This window comes from Camellia sinensis, chromosome 5 (assembly GCF_055761805.1).
Source record: "Camellia sinensis isolate YWXY chromosome 5, ASM5576180v1, whole genome shotgun sequence".
Lineage (NCBI taxonomy): Eukaryota > Viridiplantae > Streptophyta > Magnoliopsida > Ericales > Theaceae > Camellia > Camellia sinensis.
In genome coordinates, this window is record NC_138965.1 from 212,855,611 (window position 1) to 212,871,628 (window position 16,018).

At 30.5% G+C, this 16,018-nt stretch overlaps 1 protein-coding gene across 1 annotated transcript; it reads right to left on the bottom strand.

Moving 5' to 3' along the window:
* Window positions 1-3,357: 3,357 nt before the first annotated feature.
* On the bottom strand, window positions 3,358-6,736 carry LOC145792073 (uncharacterized). Its single transcript, XM_082872561.1, has 5 exons — window positions 6,656-6,736; window positions 5,383-5,986; window positions 4,948-5,225; window positions 4,226-4,727; window positions 3,358-4,129 (listed from the first exon to the last, which is right to left on the bottom strand). The coding sequence occupies exons 1-5, from the start codon at window positions 6,734-6,736 to the stop codon at window positions 3,411-3,413; spliced, it is 2,184 nt and encodes a 727-aa protein (XP_082728687.1). The 3' UTR covers window positions 3,358-3,410.
* Between the last annotated feature and the right edge of the window lie 9,282 nt (window positions 6,737-16,018).

A 16,018-nucleotide genomic window follows, 5' to 3' on the forward strand; every position in this document is an offset into this window, starting at 1 on the left:
AATTACAGAATAAAATGACATAATTTCTAAGTTATAATTAAAAAAAAGTCATAACCGAATACAGAAAAGTCATAACCAAAAACTCAAAATAGTATCATAATAGAAGAAAATTGGTTATAACTAAGAAAGAAAATAACGTAACTAAGAGTGTATATGATATGGAGTGTGTATAATAGAATTCTCCTATATATTCTGGTTCCACCATGTGAAGTTCAAACATGGACTGCACAGTCCAACAAATTGGAAATAAGCATTTCCCTTTATTTATTTATTTTTTGGAGTAAGATTCCCTTCGGTCCAAAATCCGAATTGGAGAGGGCTATTTGAGCTCGTGGAGTCCATCATGGGTCCTGTTTTGATGGTTCAGATGGTTTATTTTTTCGGACACTTCGTGTATTTCATACATAAAAAAATTAGATTGATTCAATAAGTGCAACTTGTTCAATTTATCGTATTTTTCATTAAATAAATTCTAAGGACTTGCTCAGGACAGGGACGAAAGTGGGTGACTTAAACTAGGTGGATATAATAGACTGATCTTGTGGGTGATTAAGATGAACTGAAAACAAGATTAATCAAATAAACAATAGAGAAGATTGACCAGAAGTAGCAAAGCAGTTAGAAACAGGATACAACATCACATGGCTCTTATACCATAAAGGCGGAAGTAAAGGCGGAAGTAACTCATACAGCATGAAGGAGATGGATTACGAAATCAAAACGAAATAAATTGAACAAATTATAATTATTGGATATACTTAATTTTTTGTGTGGATGATATGCATAAGTGCCCAAGAAAATAAATGGTTCGGATAATCCAAAACGGAGCCCGTAGTCAGCCTCACGAGCCCAAATAGCCCCCCTACAATCTATGTTTTGGAATGGAGGGAATCCTCCTCTTTATTTCTTAACTCGTTAAGATTCGTGAATCAACTCAGTAAGAGAATACATTATTCTTAAAATTTGTTAAAGTTTTGTAATCAGAGAGGGTCTACAAACCCAGAAAAGGACGACCATAAATTGCACAGATTACAACTTTAAGGCTAGGATTTGTTTAGGGTGAACTCACAATTAGATGATTAAATCAACATCACCAATACGTGATTCTGATCAATTTCTAGTTTTTATTTTTGGTATTATAGATTTTTCTTTTTGTAATATTTACATAGGAAAATATTATACCCCTTCTAAGTTATGTACCATGTACTAGTTATGTTATTTATGAGTTTGATCATTACAACATAGCTCAATATTATGATAATCATAATTATGAAAAAAATTGAGTTATAACTAAATATCACATGAGGTATAATCAAACCACTCTTAAGTCATAATCAAAATTTTATTGTAACCAACGTCAAAATGTGTCAAAACTAACAACATTGTATGCCATAACCATTAACTCAAACATCATAACCAAAGGTGTATAGGGTACACACCTCTGTACTATAGAATTTTCCATTTACATATCAACAACACTACACATCCAAAAAAATTTAGATTTAATTATCTAAAAGTCCTATTTAAATGTTATGATAGCTCATGTCCTATTTAAGGTTTTTTTGAACCAATAAGTCCTATTTAGTAAAACTAAGAATATTATCAGTTTTTCTCAAATTTTAAAACTAAAAATATTATCAATTCTACATAGTAATGTTCCAGATAATTATTTCACTAACTGATGAAAAAAAATAGAGTATGAGATTAAATGTTTTTGCCCTACTTATTGGTTTGATTCAACTATTCAATAAAACTGATTATCAGTTTTTTTATATTAATTTTTTTTAAAAAAATTTTGCACATCAATGTTCCATCATTATGATTCTTTATAAACATAAAATTTTCAGTTTTGCACAAAAAAAAAAAAAAAAAATCAATTTTTTCAAAAAAAAAAAAACATATATATATATATTTTGCATATAATTTTTTAAAGTTTTTTCAATTTGAAAGTTAATATTTTAAAGTTTTGAAAATCAAAATAAATGTCAAATTATCATGTTCTTTTATAGATAATCATAAATGATAAAAAATTATTGTATGAAAGATAATTCAAACTATTAAAAATTTAATGAGACTTGAAGGTCCAAAAAATCTTAGTTAGGACTTAATGGAATATAAGTTCATAAATTAGAACTTGTGTGTAAATGTCCCAAAAATTTACTTACAAAAATACTTCAAAAATTAATTATGTAATCGAAATTTATTTAAGGGAAATTTACCTGTAGGTCATAATAGGTGGACTTATTGTTCAATAGGTATTGTGAGAATTAATGGCATTTTTCATTAAACACTATTAAAAAAGTCACTAATTGTTAATTTTTAGCGACAATTTGAAAATTTTGTTACAAAAATGTCACTAATTATAAGTTTCAGCAACAGTTTTAAAAAAATCATCACTAAGTATCAACTTTCAACAATAGTTTGAAAAATTTGTCACAGCAAAACGTCACTTGCTGTAAGTTTTAGCGAAAATTTATAAAAACCGTGACCAAAAAAATCACAAATTGTTATTTTTTGGCAACATATGTAAAAAATTACCACAAAAAATTATTTTTAGCGGCGATTTTACTAGTACTTGCTTTCAATAGAATATAATAAGAATTAAGTCTAACTATTAAAACTTATAGATAATTTATCCTTTATTTAAAGTGTGATCCACAATATAAGAATGGAGTCTACACCATGATGTCTTGTCTATAAGATACTAGACAACTTTCTGGGCTAATAGCATTTCTTTATATAGGGAACCCAAACGAACAATGGTGATCGTTTCCCCTGGAATGCAATGCATGTGTGTGTGGTGGAGGTGTATTGTAAAATTTTTGTGTAGAATAAATTTGTATTACACATTAAAAATTGTGTATAATTTCTGGTGATAATGCTGCAATACATACCCCTAAAAAAAGGTGTACCATAATACAAGTTATGAAATCACTTTTTGTCATAACTTAATAGATCATAATTAAACACCTTTGAAGCATAATCAAAGATTTTTACAACCATAACCAAAATTACAACTACAATAAATCATGATGCGTGATAACTAACACCACAATAAATGATAACCAAAGATTATAAACCAAACTTCCCTTGAGATATAACCAAAGGTTTCTTTGATCATAACCAAAGTAATAATAACCACAATATGTCACAAGTAAATTATAACCAATATCAGAAGAGATCATAATTAAAAGTCATAAAAGTCGTAACTGGCACATATCATAGAATTTCCCAATACACATTTATTTACATATAAATGAATACATATGAAATGAAAAGATAAAACAGAGATGAAATCTGGGTTGAGTTGAGTAGCCCTCGACATCACAAACTTCAAGCAATAGAGCAACCCAGAAGCTCAGCCAAGCTGTTTCTTTTATTTCTTTAATTTTATTTTTAACATACTATCATTACAGCTTTTCCTGTTCAGTCTCATACTTGAAGTCGAAGCAATTGCTGCCAGTGTAAATGCCATCATCCGTGGTTTCAGTAATTTGTTGTCTATCAGTAAAAGTGGTGGTGTCAAGCTGCTCGTAAGAGAAGGGAATGTCGCACGAAGCCTTTGTCGCTATTAGATTCACCCTCACCATTGTCATTGGTGGCACACTAACCTTGTACAGATTCTCCTCATCAGTTGTCAATGACTCAGTTTGTCCCCACTGGTAGTCTCCACTAAATTCACCCGAAAGCTCAATTTTTCCCTCTGCAATAATGAGTGGAACAGTGGTTTGGATGGTGGTTTTGACACCCAACAATTTCAATGAAACGTTGGAATTCCAAGCACGGGTCTTACTCTCTGAGTACGAGAGCTTGACGTCTACAGTTTTGGGTTCTTGGGTTCTGTTAATAGCATCTTCAGTGGCCAATGTGAGGATGCTCCGGTTGTAAATCCTGGCATCTCCCAGGCCAAAATTGACATTATATATCTTCCTTGAGGAAACTGTTTCATCCACCTCTAGGTGTACCTCCGTGGAAATAATGGACACATCAGCACTGAGACAGTTAATCTTCCCATTGGCGGAGGAGAGTATCTTGCAGAGCTTCCCATTACCCAAGTTACGGAGAGCAACGACATTGTTGCCAACTTTGGTCGGCCAAAACAACATGTCAGATTCGGGGGAGTTGTTTTCTTGTTTTTGCTTTTGGTTTCTTCCTTTTCCTAATCGACCAAGAAAAATTCTAGTTAAAACGGAGGAGTTGTCGTCATTGTTGTTGTTGTTGCTGCTGTTGGTGGAGTCATCTGAATCAGCCAAGATCCAATTCTGGTTGTTGCGCCCCCAGAATTTGTCCAAGTGATGAGACTTTATGCGAACACTTCCATTAGGAGTTGTGATGACCTCGTTGCAGACCATGGGATCTGTAATGTCACTGGATGAGGAGAGGTGTAGATATTGGTGTCCCTTGATCGAGCAGGGGCTAAGGTATTTGCCATTATTGCCTTTGAACGCCACGCACTTGGGTAATATGAACAGTGATTCCCAATCGATGATGGTGTAGAGATCACGTTGATCTTGATCAAGTGTTGGATTTCCAGTGAATAAGCAGAAATCACAAGGAGAGTCTATCCTCCATAAGCATACATAGGAGCCAACTTTAACATGGCGAAATCGGATTGTTTGAGCTGCGACATTTTCATAGAGGGGCTCGAACAACGTGCATGACCATTTTGTTGGGTCTTCCTCTGGTTCGTCAGCACCAGCAACAATCCAACCATGCGTGGATGACCACTTTACCAAGTATTTGTTGTTATAACAACATCTTAGGTGCACAAATTCACCAAGGATCCTCTAAAGTGTTTTTTTCCTAAAGTTTCCTAAAGTGGTGTATTGTGTGGTTGAGATTTAATGCTGAAAAATTGATGTGACTTGTCATTAAATCTCAACCACACAATGCACCACTCTAGGAAACTTTAGGAAAAAAAAAACTCTAGAGGATCCTTGCTCGCACAAATTGTCCCCTCCCATCACTAGTCTTTGCCATCACCACTTCGTATTTTGTGTATGGGCTCACAAACTCCTCTCCAGAGAATTGGACAAACTCATGTTCCACACCATCTTCATGTATGTAGCGCAAGTACTTGCCATTGTAGTTTGATTTGATCACCACAAACCTTGGCAATGCTACTTTCTCTCTTGTAAAAGCGTTGGATTTGGGCTGCACTAATGACAGCTGTTCCCAATCGATGATTGTGAAGACATCCCATTGTTCTTTGTCAGGCTCTGTTGCTGTCGAATAAGCATGAACTGTGTACGGTTGTTACCCTCCATAAGCATGCATAGTGGCCGAGCTTGACGTGACGCAATCGAATTGTTTGAGCAACAGATCCAATTGTTGTTTGAGCAGCGTCATAATCATTTACGCGGTGCGGCTCAAATAAGGTACACGACCATTTGGATTGGTCTTCCTCTGGTTTGTCAGCAGTGGCAACAATCCACCATTGGTTGGGCGACCATCTTACAAAGTATTTGTTGCTGTAACAGCATTTTATACGAACAAGTACATTCCCATTACTACTAGTTTTTGCCATCTCCAATTCGTACTTTGAATACTGACTGGAAACCTCCTCTTCACAGAATTGGACAAACCCATGCACCTTCCCATCTTCATGTATGTAGTGCAAGCACTTGTCATTCCAGTTTGATTTCGGCACCGCAAACCTTGGCAATGTCATGTTCTCTATCGTAAATGCTTCGTCTTTTGGTGGCAAAATTAACGGTGAATCCCAATCAATGATTCTATAGACGTCGCACTGATCTTTGTCAGGCTCTGGTGATCCTGTATATAAGCATAAATCACGTGGAGTTGCTTCCCTCCATAAGCATGCATAGCGGCCGAGCTGGACGTGATGGAATCGAACTGTTTGAGCATCATCATTATCATCATCATCATTATCTATATAAAGGGGCTCGAATAAGGTACAGGACCATTTGGATCGGTCTTCCTCTGGTTCGTCAGCCTCAGCAACAATCCACCACTCGTCCTCCGACTGCCTTACCAAGTATTCGTTGTTGAAACAACATTTATATGCACAAGCCGCTTCCCATTATTACTTGTCTTTGCCATCTCCACTTCCAACTTGGCGTAGGGACTGGAAACCACCTTTTCGGAGAATCGGAGAAACCCATGTACCCGCCCAGCTTCATGTATGTAGCGAAGGTATTTGTTGTTGTGTATTGATTTAAGCGCCACAAACCTTGGCAATTCCATTTTCTCCTCTCTCTGCATTGATCTCTCTAACTTCTTTCTTTTTAAGAAGTTGTATTTCTTAATTCGTTGCAGTTTGAAAAAATTTTGAGCTTTTCTGCAACATCCACAAAACATTTTAATAAAAGAAAACTCTAAAATGTTTACTGACATCAATTGTTGAAGTAAAATCTCTTCATTTTTACACTCTGTTTTGACTGAGAGAAAAGAAAATGTTTTCTGGCATCAATTGTTGAAGTATTAGTCCATACAGTAATTTTCTTAACCAAATATCGATATATATTTTGTTGGATTATTAGTTTAAGTTCATGCTATTGGGTTTATACCATTTTTTTTTTTTTGATTTATGGAAAACAAATCAATTTAGACAGAAAATGTTATTTATTTTTAAAAAATAAAAAACGTTTTCCAAATTAAAATTTTATCAATATCACCACACCACCACTATTACGGTCGTTGTCGCCATCACCGCCACAAATCGTCCCGCCATCTCCACCTCCACCTCCACCTTCACCTTCACCTTCACCTTCATTGCCTCACCACACTACCACCACCACTACCATCAGACATTTAAAAAAAAAAAAAAAAAAGTATATTCTATTAAAAAATATTTTCTGTTTAAGCATAAAAATCTAAATTTTCCAAACAAAACCTAATACTCCATTAAGTGACTCTACACATTAAAAAACAAGTTTGAGCCGTTAGAGCATCGTCTCTGGTGGGCCCCTCTACCTAAAGTATGTTTTAAAAATAAAATAAAATAAAATAAAAAATATATATATATTTTTACATTTTTAACTTTTAAATTTGTTTATTTTATTAATTAAAATGAATTTATAAAAGAGATTTGATCCCATTTAAATAGCATTTTTTTAAAATGTGTTATTTAATCAACTAATTTTTTAAACAAATTGTTCACAAAAATACTACTTAACTCCAAATTTATAGATGATAAAATGAAAACAAATTTGCTAAAAAAAAATTGTTTTGCAACGCTATTAAAATATGACAACTTTTTTTTTTTTTTGAACTCAAATATGACAACGTTCGGGTCATCGATTTTGTACACGTTGGACTACAATTTCCATCCAAAAAAAATTGGTATAAACCCAATAACATCCGAAACACTCCAAAGAAAATACTTCAGAGAATTCGGACACTTCTACCTTCTTATTTTGGGTTGTTTCAAAATATTTGTGATTATAAGCACATTTGAAATTTGAAATAAAAGGGGATTGTCGCAAAACACACACTAAAAATTGAAATGTAAAATAATGATTGTATGTTTCTTTAATAAGTTAAAAGTTAAAAAAGAGAAACATTTTAGGAGGAAAAGAATACTTTTCATTAGATTTAGAATTCACTGCCATATTTTTCTTTTAGTATCGTTTCGTGCCAATTTCTCTATATTCTACCATCACCAACCAAAGTTCCGCTACATCTACCAACTCTGGCCATCATCGCCGTCTCACACCACTGCCGACAAATACATTGCCATCTCAATATCATACTATATATTTTATTACTTTTTCTTCATTGCCTTCAACGGCAAAATCTACTCAACCACCAATTTTTTATTTTCCTCTTTACTTTAAAATATAAGTTTTGTTCTCCACTTTCATCTTTTTACACATTTTTTTGATTCCCACTATCACATGGGCTTGCTTTTACCAATCTATTCATATTTTTAGTTTTATTTTATATTTTAGTTTCTCTTCAAATTTAAGTTAGTATATCCCTACCTGAATTTGAAGAGAGTATTAAATATAGAAACTATATATTTTGTCTGTCATACATACTATTTTATATTTATTTTGTCTAGCATACATATCATATTATATTTATTAACATACTTAAATTTCTCTCCTCAGATATAAAGGAATCTTGTATACACAATATTAAATATACATATAATATAATATTATCTTTCTTTTTCTCTCTTAGATATTCTAACAATGACATTATTTTAGTTATGACTCATGAGCTCTTTGCTTATATTACATGTTGTGTTTAGTTATGACAATTTTTATTTTTTTTAATTATGACTCAAAATATAAAATTATGTTTATATTTTTAGTTATAAAATAAATATAATACACACCTTTTGATAGGCGTAAACAATAGTGTTTCCCCATTATGTATGTCCTCACAAGTTGCCAGTGACTGCTACAAGTGAGGTCTCACATTTAAAATAGAAAAATAAAATAAGAAAATGATGTGTAAATGAGATGACATACAAGTCAATTTTATGAATCTATTTTTTAGACTCAATAATGTGTAAATAAGATAATTGATGGATGATTAAAAAATATATATATAAGAGAGATTTGTTTTAGATATTTTAATATATACATTATCCCAATATGATAAACCTAATTTTTAGACTTAAATGACACTACTCTTTAAAATATGGTCTTGTTAATGAGTGTTTTGGAATACTTTAGTTAAATTAAGATAAATATTTTTTACAAACAAAATTCATTTTTTAAAAAAATAAAAAAACCTAATTACATTTTTTGGATCTAGTTTTCCACATCAAAAAGTCTATGGATCTAGATTTTGGATTCCATATTAGTCAAGAATAAATTATGTAGTGGAGATGGAAATTATATATTATGAAATTTATGTATAGAATAAATTTAAATTATATACAAATATTTTTGAATAAATTGTAAATAATTTTTTTTACATTGATAGTATTCTGTTCTCACATGCAAGTCCTACCACAATAACAATTTGATTTTATCGCAAGAGCCACGAATCGAGACATAGACCTCTGTAAAATAATTTATCCTCACTTTTGTTGTTTTTATCATGGAAAATGAGTGAGGGTTTTAATTAGAGCTATCACTAATGACCCGCTGCCACAATATGTTTTTTTTTTTTTTTTTTCCACCTAATTAGTGGTGGGTTTAGAGCCACCAAATTAATGGTTTTTAGCATGATTGTTTTATCATTGTATTGATCATGTCACATCAATGTCCTTCTCTTGTTTGGATCCATATCCTCTCTCCTATTTTGTATTTGGAGTGATGTTTCGTAGCTTGAAACCCCTCCCCCGAATCCCCCGAACCAAAAACGACGCCGTTTTTGGTTTGTTTTTTGTTTTTTGTTTTTTTTTTTGCAGATCAGAACCAGGAAGAGGAAGGAGGAGGAGGATGAGGAGGAGGAGGAGGGACTAGAGGGGGAGGAGAAGGAGGGACTGGAGGGGGCATAATATTCGGGGGAGGAGGAGGCGGAGGCGGAGACGGCGGTCGGAGCTGGAGCTGCTGCTGCTGCGACGAGCAGGCGGTGAGGCGACGACAGCGGGCGGCGAGGCTCGCAGCCCTCTTCTTCCTTCTTCTTCTCTCTTTCTCTCCCTCTCCCTCTCCCTCTTCCCCCTGAGTTTCAGTTTCAGACTGAAAATGGAGAAAAAAAAAAAGAAAAGAAAAAAAAAAAAAAAACTAATGCCCAAAACGACGTCGTTTTGGGCATTAGGGGGATTCGGGGGGGGGGGGGAAGTCTCGAGCTACCAAACATTATTCTTTGTATTCGTTTGGAGAATAGGTTAGTTTTTTTGACCTTTTAGTTTTTTTAATTATTTTGATTTGGAGTTAAAAAGTTTCGTTTAAAGATTTTTGGCTTTCTTAACTTTTGTGTGAGAGAAAGAATGTAATGATTATGAATTGAATATAATGTTCTATCTTATTGAGCTAAAAAAATTATTTTATTTTTTTGACTAAAATAGCCAAAAAAAAGGCCCAAACTTGGCTTCCCAAACTTGTTTTTTATTATCTAAGTATTTTTATAAAATCGTATATGGTTTTTCATATAATTTATGTCAACTGTTTATAGTTTTTTTTTAAAAAAAAAAAAAATTTAAAAGTCTATCTCAGACTATTTACAGACTGTTTAATATAATTTTTACTTATATTTTATTAAACAAAAATAAGTTTAATAAACTAAAAACAATTGATTTTTAAAAATGAGTAAGAGATGTTTTCCGTTTGTGCTTTTAAATTATCAAATTTTAATTAACACTAAACTACATCAAAATAGCACTCATGTACATGTACATATAGGGACGTTTCTCTTTAAAAATAAAACACTTATAAAGATAATTTATATTTACAGCAATATCACTATATTATAAAGATAACTTTGGGAGCAATATCACTATATTATAAAGATAACTTTGGGTTGAGCTTTTCTGCAGCATCCACAAAACATTTTAATAAAAAAAACTCTAAGGCTTATTTAGTTAGGAGATTTGGAAAGAGATTTGAAAAAGGAAATAGAAAAGACGTATGAAACTATATAAAATATAAGTATATTTTATTTAAATTTCTCCTACCTTTTTCATTTTTTGTTCCAAATCTGCAAATCAAACACAACGTAAAATCTTTACTAACATCCAATTGTGGAAGTAAAATCTCTTCATTTTTACACACCGTTTCGACTGAGAGTTTGGATTGAGAGATGAGAAAAGAAAAGAAATGATTAAAATTTTTCACCTACAAAAGAAATAAAATGAAATAATAATGGTTTCTCACCTTTTTGTTTGGATGGACTATGATTAAAAGAGTAATTTTAATTTATAACCAAATCTTACCACTTTTGGTAAGAAACAACACTTAAATTTAGTGTGAATTGACTTTTTTAACTATTACTCATTTCATTTATCATCCAATAAGTCATGGGATGTCATTGTCTCAATTCATTTTTTCTTACCAAACCCCTCAATGTAAAACTGATGTTAGGGTAAAAATATGAAAACCACCCCCAAACTATTATTTAATTCGTCCATCAACTATTGGAAGTGTCTATTGTGTGCCTAAACATTCTTAATTTCAGTCTATGAAGTCATAATCCATTACCCTGACTCATACCCAAACCAAACTGATATACTCGTGTAAAATCATACTATGATTTTAATTGTATCCTGCGAAAATATTTTTCTTATTATTTTTTTTTTTTATATATGTATGTATATGTGTATAGTTATATATATATAAAAAAATTAACTCTTAACTCTTTCTCTAAATGTCTCCTCTAATTCATGTTAACATAAAAGATATATTATATTAAATTTATTATTATTTTTAATAATTTTAAAATAATGTAACATACCTTATCAATAATTTTTAATTTTATTTTGCGTTGAAAGTAAAATCTCACAATTTTCGACATAATTTTACAATTTGATCCATGAATTCCTTCCAAAAATCTCACCTAAGATGCCGATTTTTACAAACTTAACAAGTATATTTTAAAAGATTTAAATATAAACTCAACAACCTTACTCAAAACTACATGGTTTCAAATCAATGGATTTTCTTGGAGTGTGTTTTTTTAAGTCAAAAACTACGTAGTTTTGGGTTGGGTGGCATACATGCGGCACCATATGATGCCACATTAGCTTTAGTAAGAAAGATAGCGGTGAAATGTCTATTTGATCATGCTGTTAGCAATTTCAATTTTTTTTTTTTTTTTTTTTTTTTTTTTTTTTTTTTTTTGGGTTGTTGTCAAATAGACTTAATAGACTCAAATTAAAATGTTTAGGTACACAAACAAGCACTTCCAATAGTTTAGGGATGAATTAAACAAAACAGTAATAGTGTTGGCGTGATTTTTGTATTTTACCCATATCTTAATTTGTTTATCTATTAATTAATTTTTATTTATTTATTGTTTTTTGTATCCACAAACCACTAATTGTAAATACAAGAAGGAAAAAAAACCTCAAGAATGAAAAAAAAAAAAAAAAAATCTAAGACTATGTTTGTTTGAACAATCTAGATCAGATGATAGTAAGGCCATATTTATTTGGACAGGTTGGATTAGATAAGATTAGTATTCCTAGGATTATCAATCCCTATGGATTGTGTAGACTATTAATTTTTCAACTCAACTAATTTTTGAATCTCTCCTTACTTGTATATTTTGTATCTTACTCCCTATTGGCATTCAATAATCCCCCATATAAAGGATACCATGTCTAAATAGATGATTGATTTGAAGGTTAATTTTCATAGCTAAACATTGGATTATGTATTTTATCAGATTATTAGTCCAATATTTAAAGGTTATGGACATCCAAACAAACATATTGGTTTGGGCTTACGAGAAGGAATTGACAAAATTGTATCAATTTTGTAATTGTAACTAATTAGTCCGAAAGGTTGCCATCAGCTTTCTGGCCCGCCCAACCCATGCAATCCAACCTGGTATTTTTATAGTCTAGAAAAATTATTTTGCCCACAAGGCCGAACTGGGCTAAGATTTTATGTTGATAATATTTGGTTTGGGCTTAGGGGGATTTTATTTACACCAAAAAAATTATTTAGTACCTATAATTTTTTTAAACTCCCTATTAAATTATTTAAATGTACAGTGTATGCCCGTATCTGAAGGCACAATACAATTAATGATGAGATCAAAATATGAATGAAAATAAAATTATTAAATTAAAATGTAATTTATCAAATTCGTTGCTAAAAATTTGAGATCAAAATATAAATACAAATCCAGTTTTGACTTTCAAATAAATTTTGTAAAATTACCTAGATAAAAATGCACCCAATAAAATTAAGGGTGAAATACTAATAAATTCGAAAATGTGATTTTGTAAACTGTTTAGTCCTCCCTTTATTCTTATGAACCCAAAGGTCCTATTAAAATGAAAATTACATAAAAAGGTAATCACTTACATGTTTGAGTTTAATTTTTTAAGAATAAAAGTGGGTTTTTTTAAAATGTAAAATTAAACATTTGGGTAATTTACACTACAAGAGTTTTGGATTTTCTCTCATTCTAGAACAAATCTCACATTACGAACAAAAATCGAACACTCTAAGGCCCCGTTTGTTTTCAGAGGTAGAATGAAGATGATTCATAGTGAGGGGATTGTTAGTGAGGGAATTAAGTAAAATTGTGTTTATTTTGATGATAGTTGTTAGTGTAGGAATTGTTAAATACACTAAGGAGTTTTTTTGTGTGTTACATTAGAATATTATACTAAGGAATTTGTATGTGTTACATTAGAGTGTTACATTAAAGAGTTTTTGTGTCTATTACATTAGAGTGTAACACTAAGGAGTTTTTTTTAGATTATTATATTAAAGTGTTATATTTAGAAAAAATATACTAAGAAGTATTTTTTGTTTGTTATATTAGAATATTACTTTAAGGAGTTTTTTTGGAGTGCTATATTAGAGTGTTACGTTTGAAAAAATTACACTAACGAGTTTTTTTGTGTTACAATAATGAATTTTTTTGTGTGTTATATTAAGAAATTTTTTTGGAGTGTTATATTGGAGTGTTACGTTTGAGAAAAACATAGTAAGGATTTTTTTTTTTTTATGTGCTACATTAGAGTATTACGTTAAGATTTTTTTTTGAGTGTTACATTGGAGTATTATAGTTTGAAATTATACCTTTGGCCAAAACTTACCAAATAGTTTTTGTACTTCTTTTGAAATGTTTAAAAAATCCCACATCCTTTTGAAATATTTCAAGAATTCCATATTTTAAGTCATTTTTGTATTCCTTTTGAAATATTTTCGAAATAAAAAAAAAAATTTATGTAAAAATTCATTCCAAATTTGATTCCCATATATTACGTACCTTACCTTCTAGCACAAAAGAAAAAAAAAGATAAGGAATATAATAGAAATAAAGGTATAACTGTAAATCTATTTTTAAGGGCAAATTACATATATATACCTCCCTCGAGATTTAGCTAAATTATAGATACTCCCTTGAGGTTTCGAAAATTACATCCCGCCCCCTGAGGTTTGTATTTTCATAACAATTTGCCCCATGAGGTTTATATTTCATAACAAATTAAGGGGAGAATTTATAATTTCTCAAACCTCAAGGGGTATCTATAATTTAGCCAAACCTCGAGGGAGTATATGTAATTTGCCCATTTTTTTTAAATAATATATTAAATCTACTTTTTTAAAATCAATGGAACTAATTGGTTTATAAGAAAATCTTTAAGACTAAACGGATCACCATCCCTCAAGATAGAAATTATAGATAAATTTTTCTAAAATTAAAGTAAAAACTGAACAAAGTAATTTATTGTAAGAATGTCTCGTGTACTTTGTCACTCAGGTGGGTTAAAAAGTTATGCTAAAAAAAAATACAATTCTTTTTTTAGTCTTTAAACAAATCACGCCACCCTCGTTATCTCTCCTCTCTCTCTCTCTCACTTGCCTTGTGAAAAAAATTACATTTTAATAGAACCCAATTTAAATTTTCAGTTCAAATTTGTCTACCCCCCAAAAAAAAACTTTTCAAAAAAACCACATTTCTCATATAACCACTTTCTTTTTTTTAAATGATAATTACGTTTTTTAATAAATAAACATTTCTAACCATGTTAGGTTTCTTAATAAACGTAAATATTTTTTTATTTATTTTTAAATTTTAAGTCCAACTTTGACAATCAATTTTTTTTTTCCATAAACATTTTTAACATAAAATTATTATGATTTATTAATAAATTTTTTTTTCCATAAACATTTTTTAATAAATTTATAATTCATGTTACAAAATTTTAAAATATTGTTATAAATTTATTGTATCAAAACATTTTGGGGAGACAAACTCACCGGGGTCAGCTGCCACACATTGTTTGAAGCCACGCTTGCATTATTATTTGAGAAATGTTAGGGATCATGAAATTTTTTTCATAAAAATGATCATGAAAGATTTGTGACCCTTAGATCACCTTGATTAGTGTGTGGTGTTTTATTCTAAGTATAATCCAAATATTATAAATCTTTCATGATCATTTTCATAAAAGACTTTTCATAATACCTATTTTGGGTTTTGTACTTTGAACACTCTGCTTCCAGCAGGGAGTTGAAGCTTCATCTTTCCAAAAGTTGGTGTAAATATGGTGAAATAAAAGTTGGTGAACAATTTGTCAAAAAATAAAAATAAAAAAATGATAGGATAAGGTGAATGAGTTACATATATATATATATATATATTGAGTGGAAATAAGCCCGATTATAGAAATAAAATAAAATAAAAATATTGACCCGACATGCCCGGTTGAAGAAAAAAAATAATAATAATAATAAAAGGTAGAAATATTAAGAAAGGGTCGTGGATTTGAAAGCGGTGCTTCGGTCCTCAACTTGGATGGATAGAAAAAAGCAAATAACCCGTGAGAGAGAGAATGAGAAGATTGTGATTAAAATTTTTTCTGTTTTTTTTTTTTTTGGGAAGGATGATGAGTTTAATTAATCAATTGTAGAGGATAAGTTGTGATTAAAAAATAATTGTGAGTTTGGGAGAATGGAAATTTGAGAGAGAGAAAATAAGATGGGGAGCAATCAAGAAGGATTTAATAAAAAAAAGAATGAAGCAATCAAGATGGAGTGTTACAATTGAAAAAAATACAGTAAGAGATTTTTTTTATGTGTTACATTAGGATATTATGTTAAGATTTTGTTTTGAGTGTTACATTGAAGTTTTATAGTTTGAAATTATACATCTGATTAAAACTTACCAAGTAGTTTTTGTATTTCTTTTGAAATGTTTGAAAAATCTCACATCCTTTTGAAATGTTTCAAAATTCCCATATTTTAAGTCATTTTTGTATTCCTTTAAAAATATTTTCAAATAAAAAAGATTTTTATATAAAAATTCATTCCAAATTTGATTCACATATATTATGTACCTTATCTTTCTAGCACAAAAGAAAAAAAGATAAGGAACATAATAGAAATAAGAATATAACTATAAATCTATTTTTTAAATAATATATTAAATCAACCTTTCCAAAATCAATAGAATTAATTGGTTTATAAGAAAA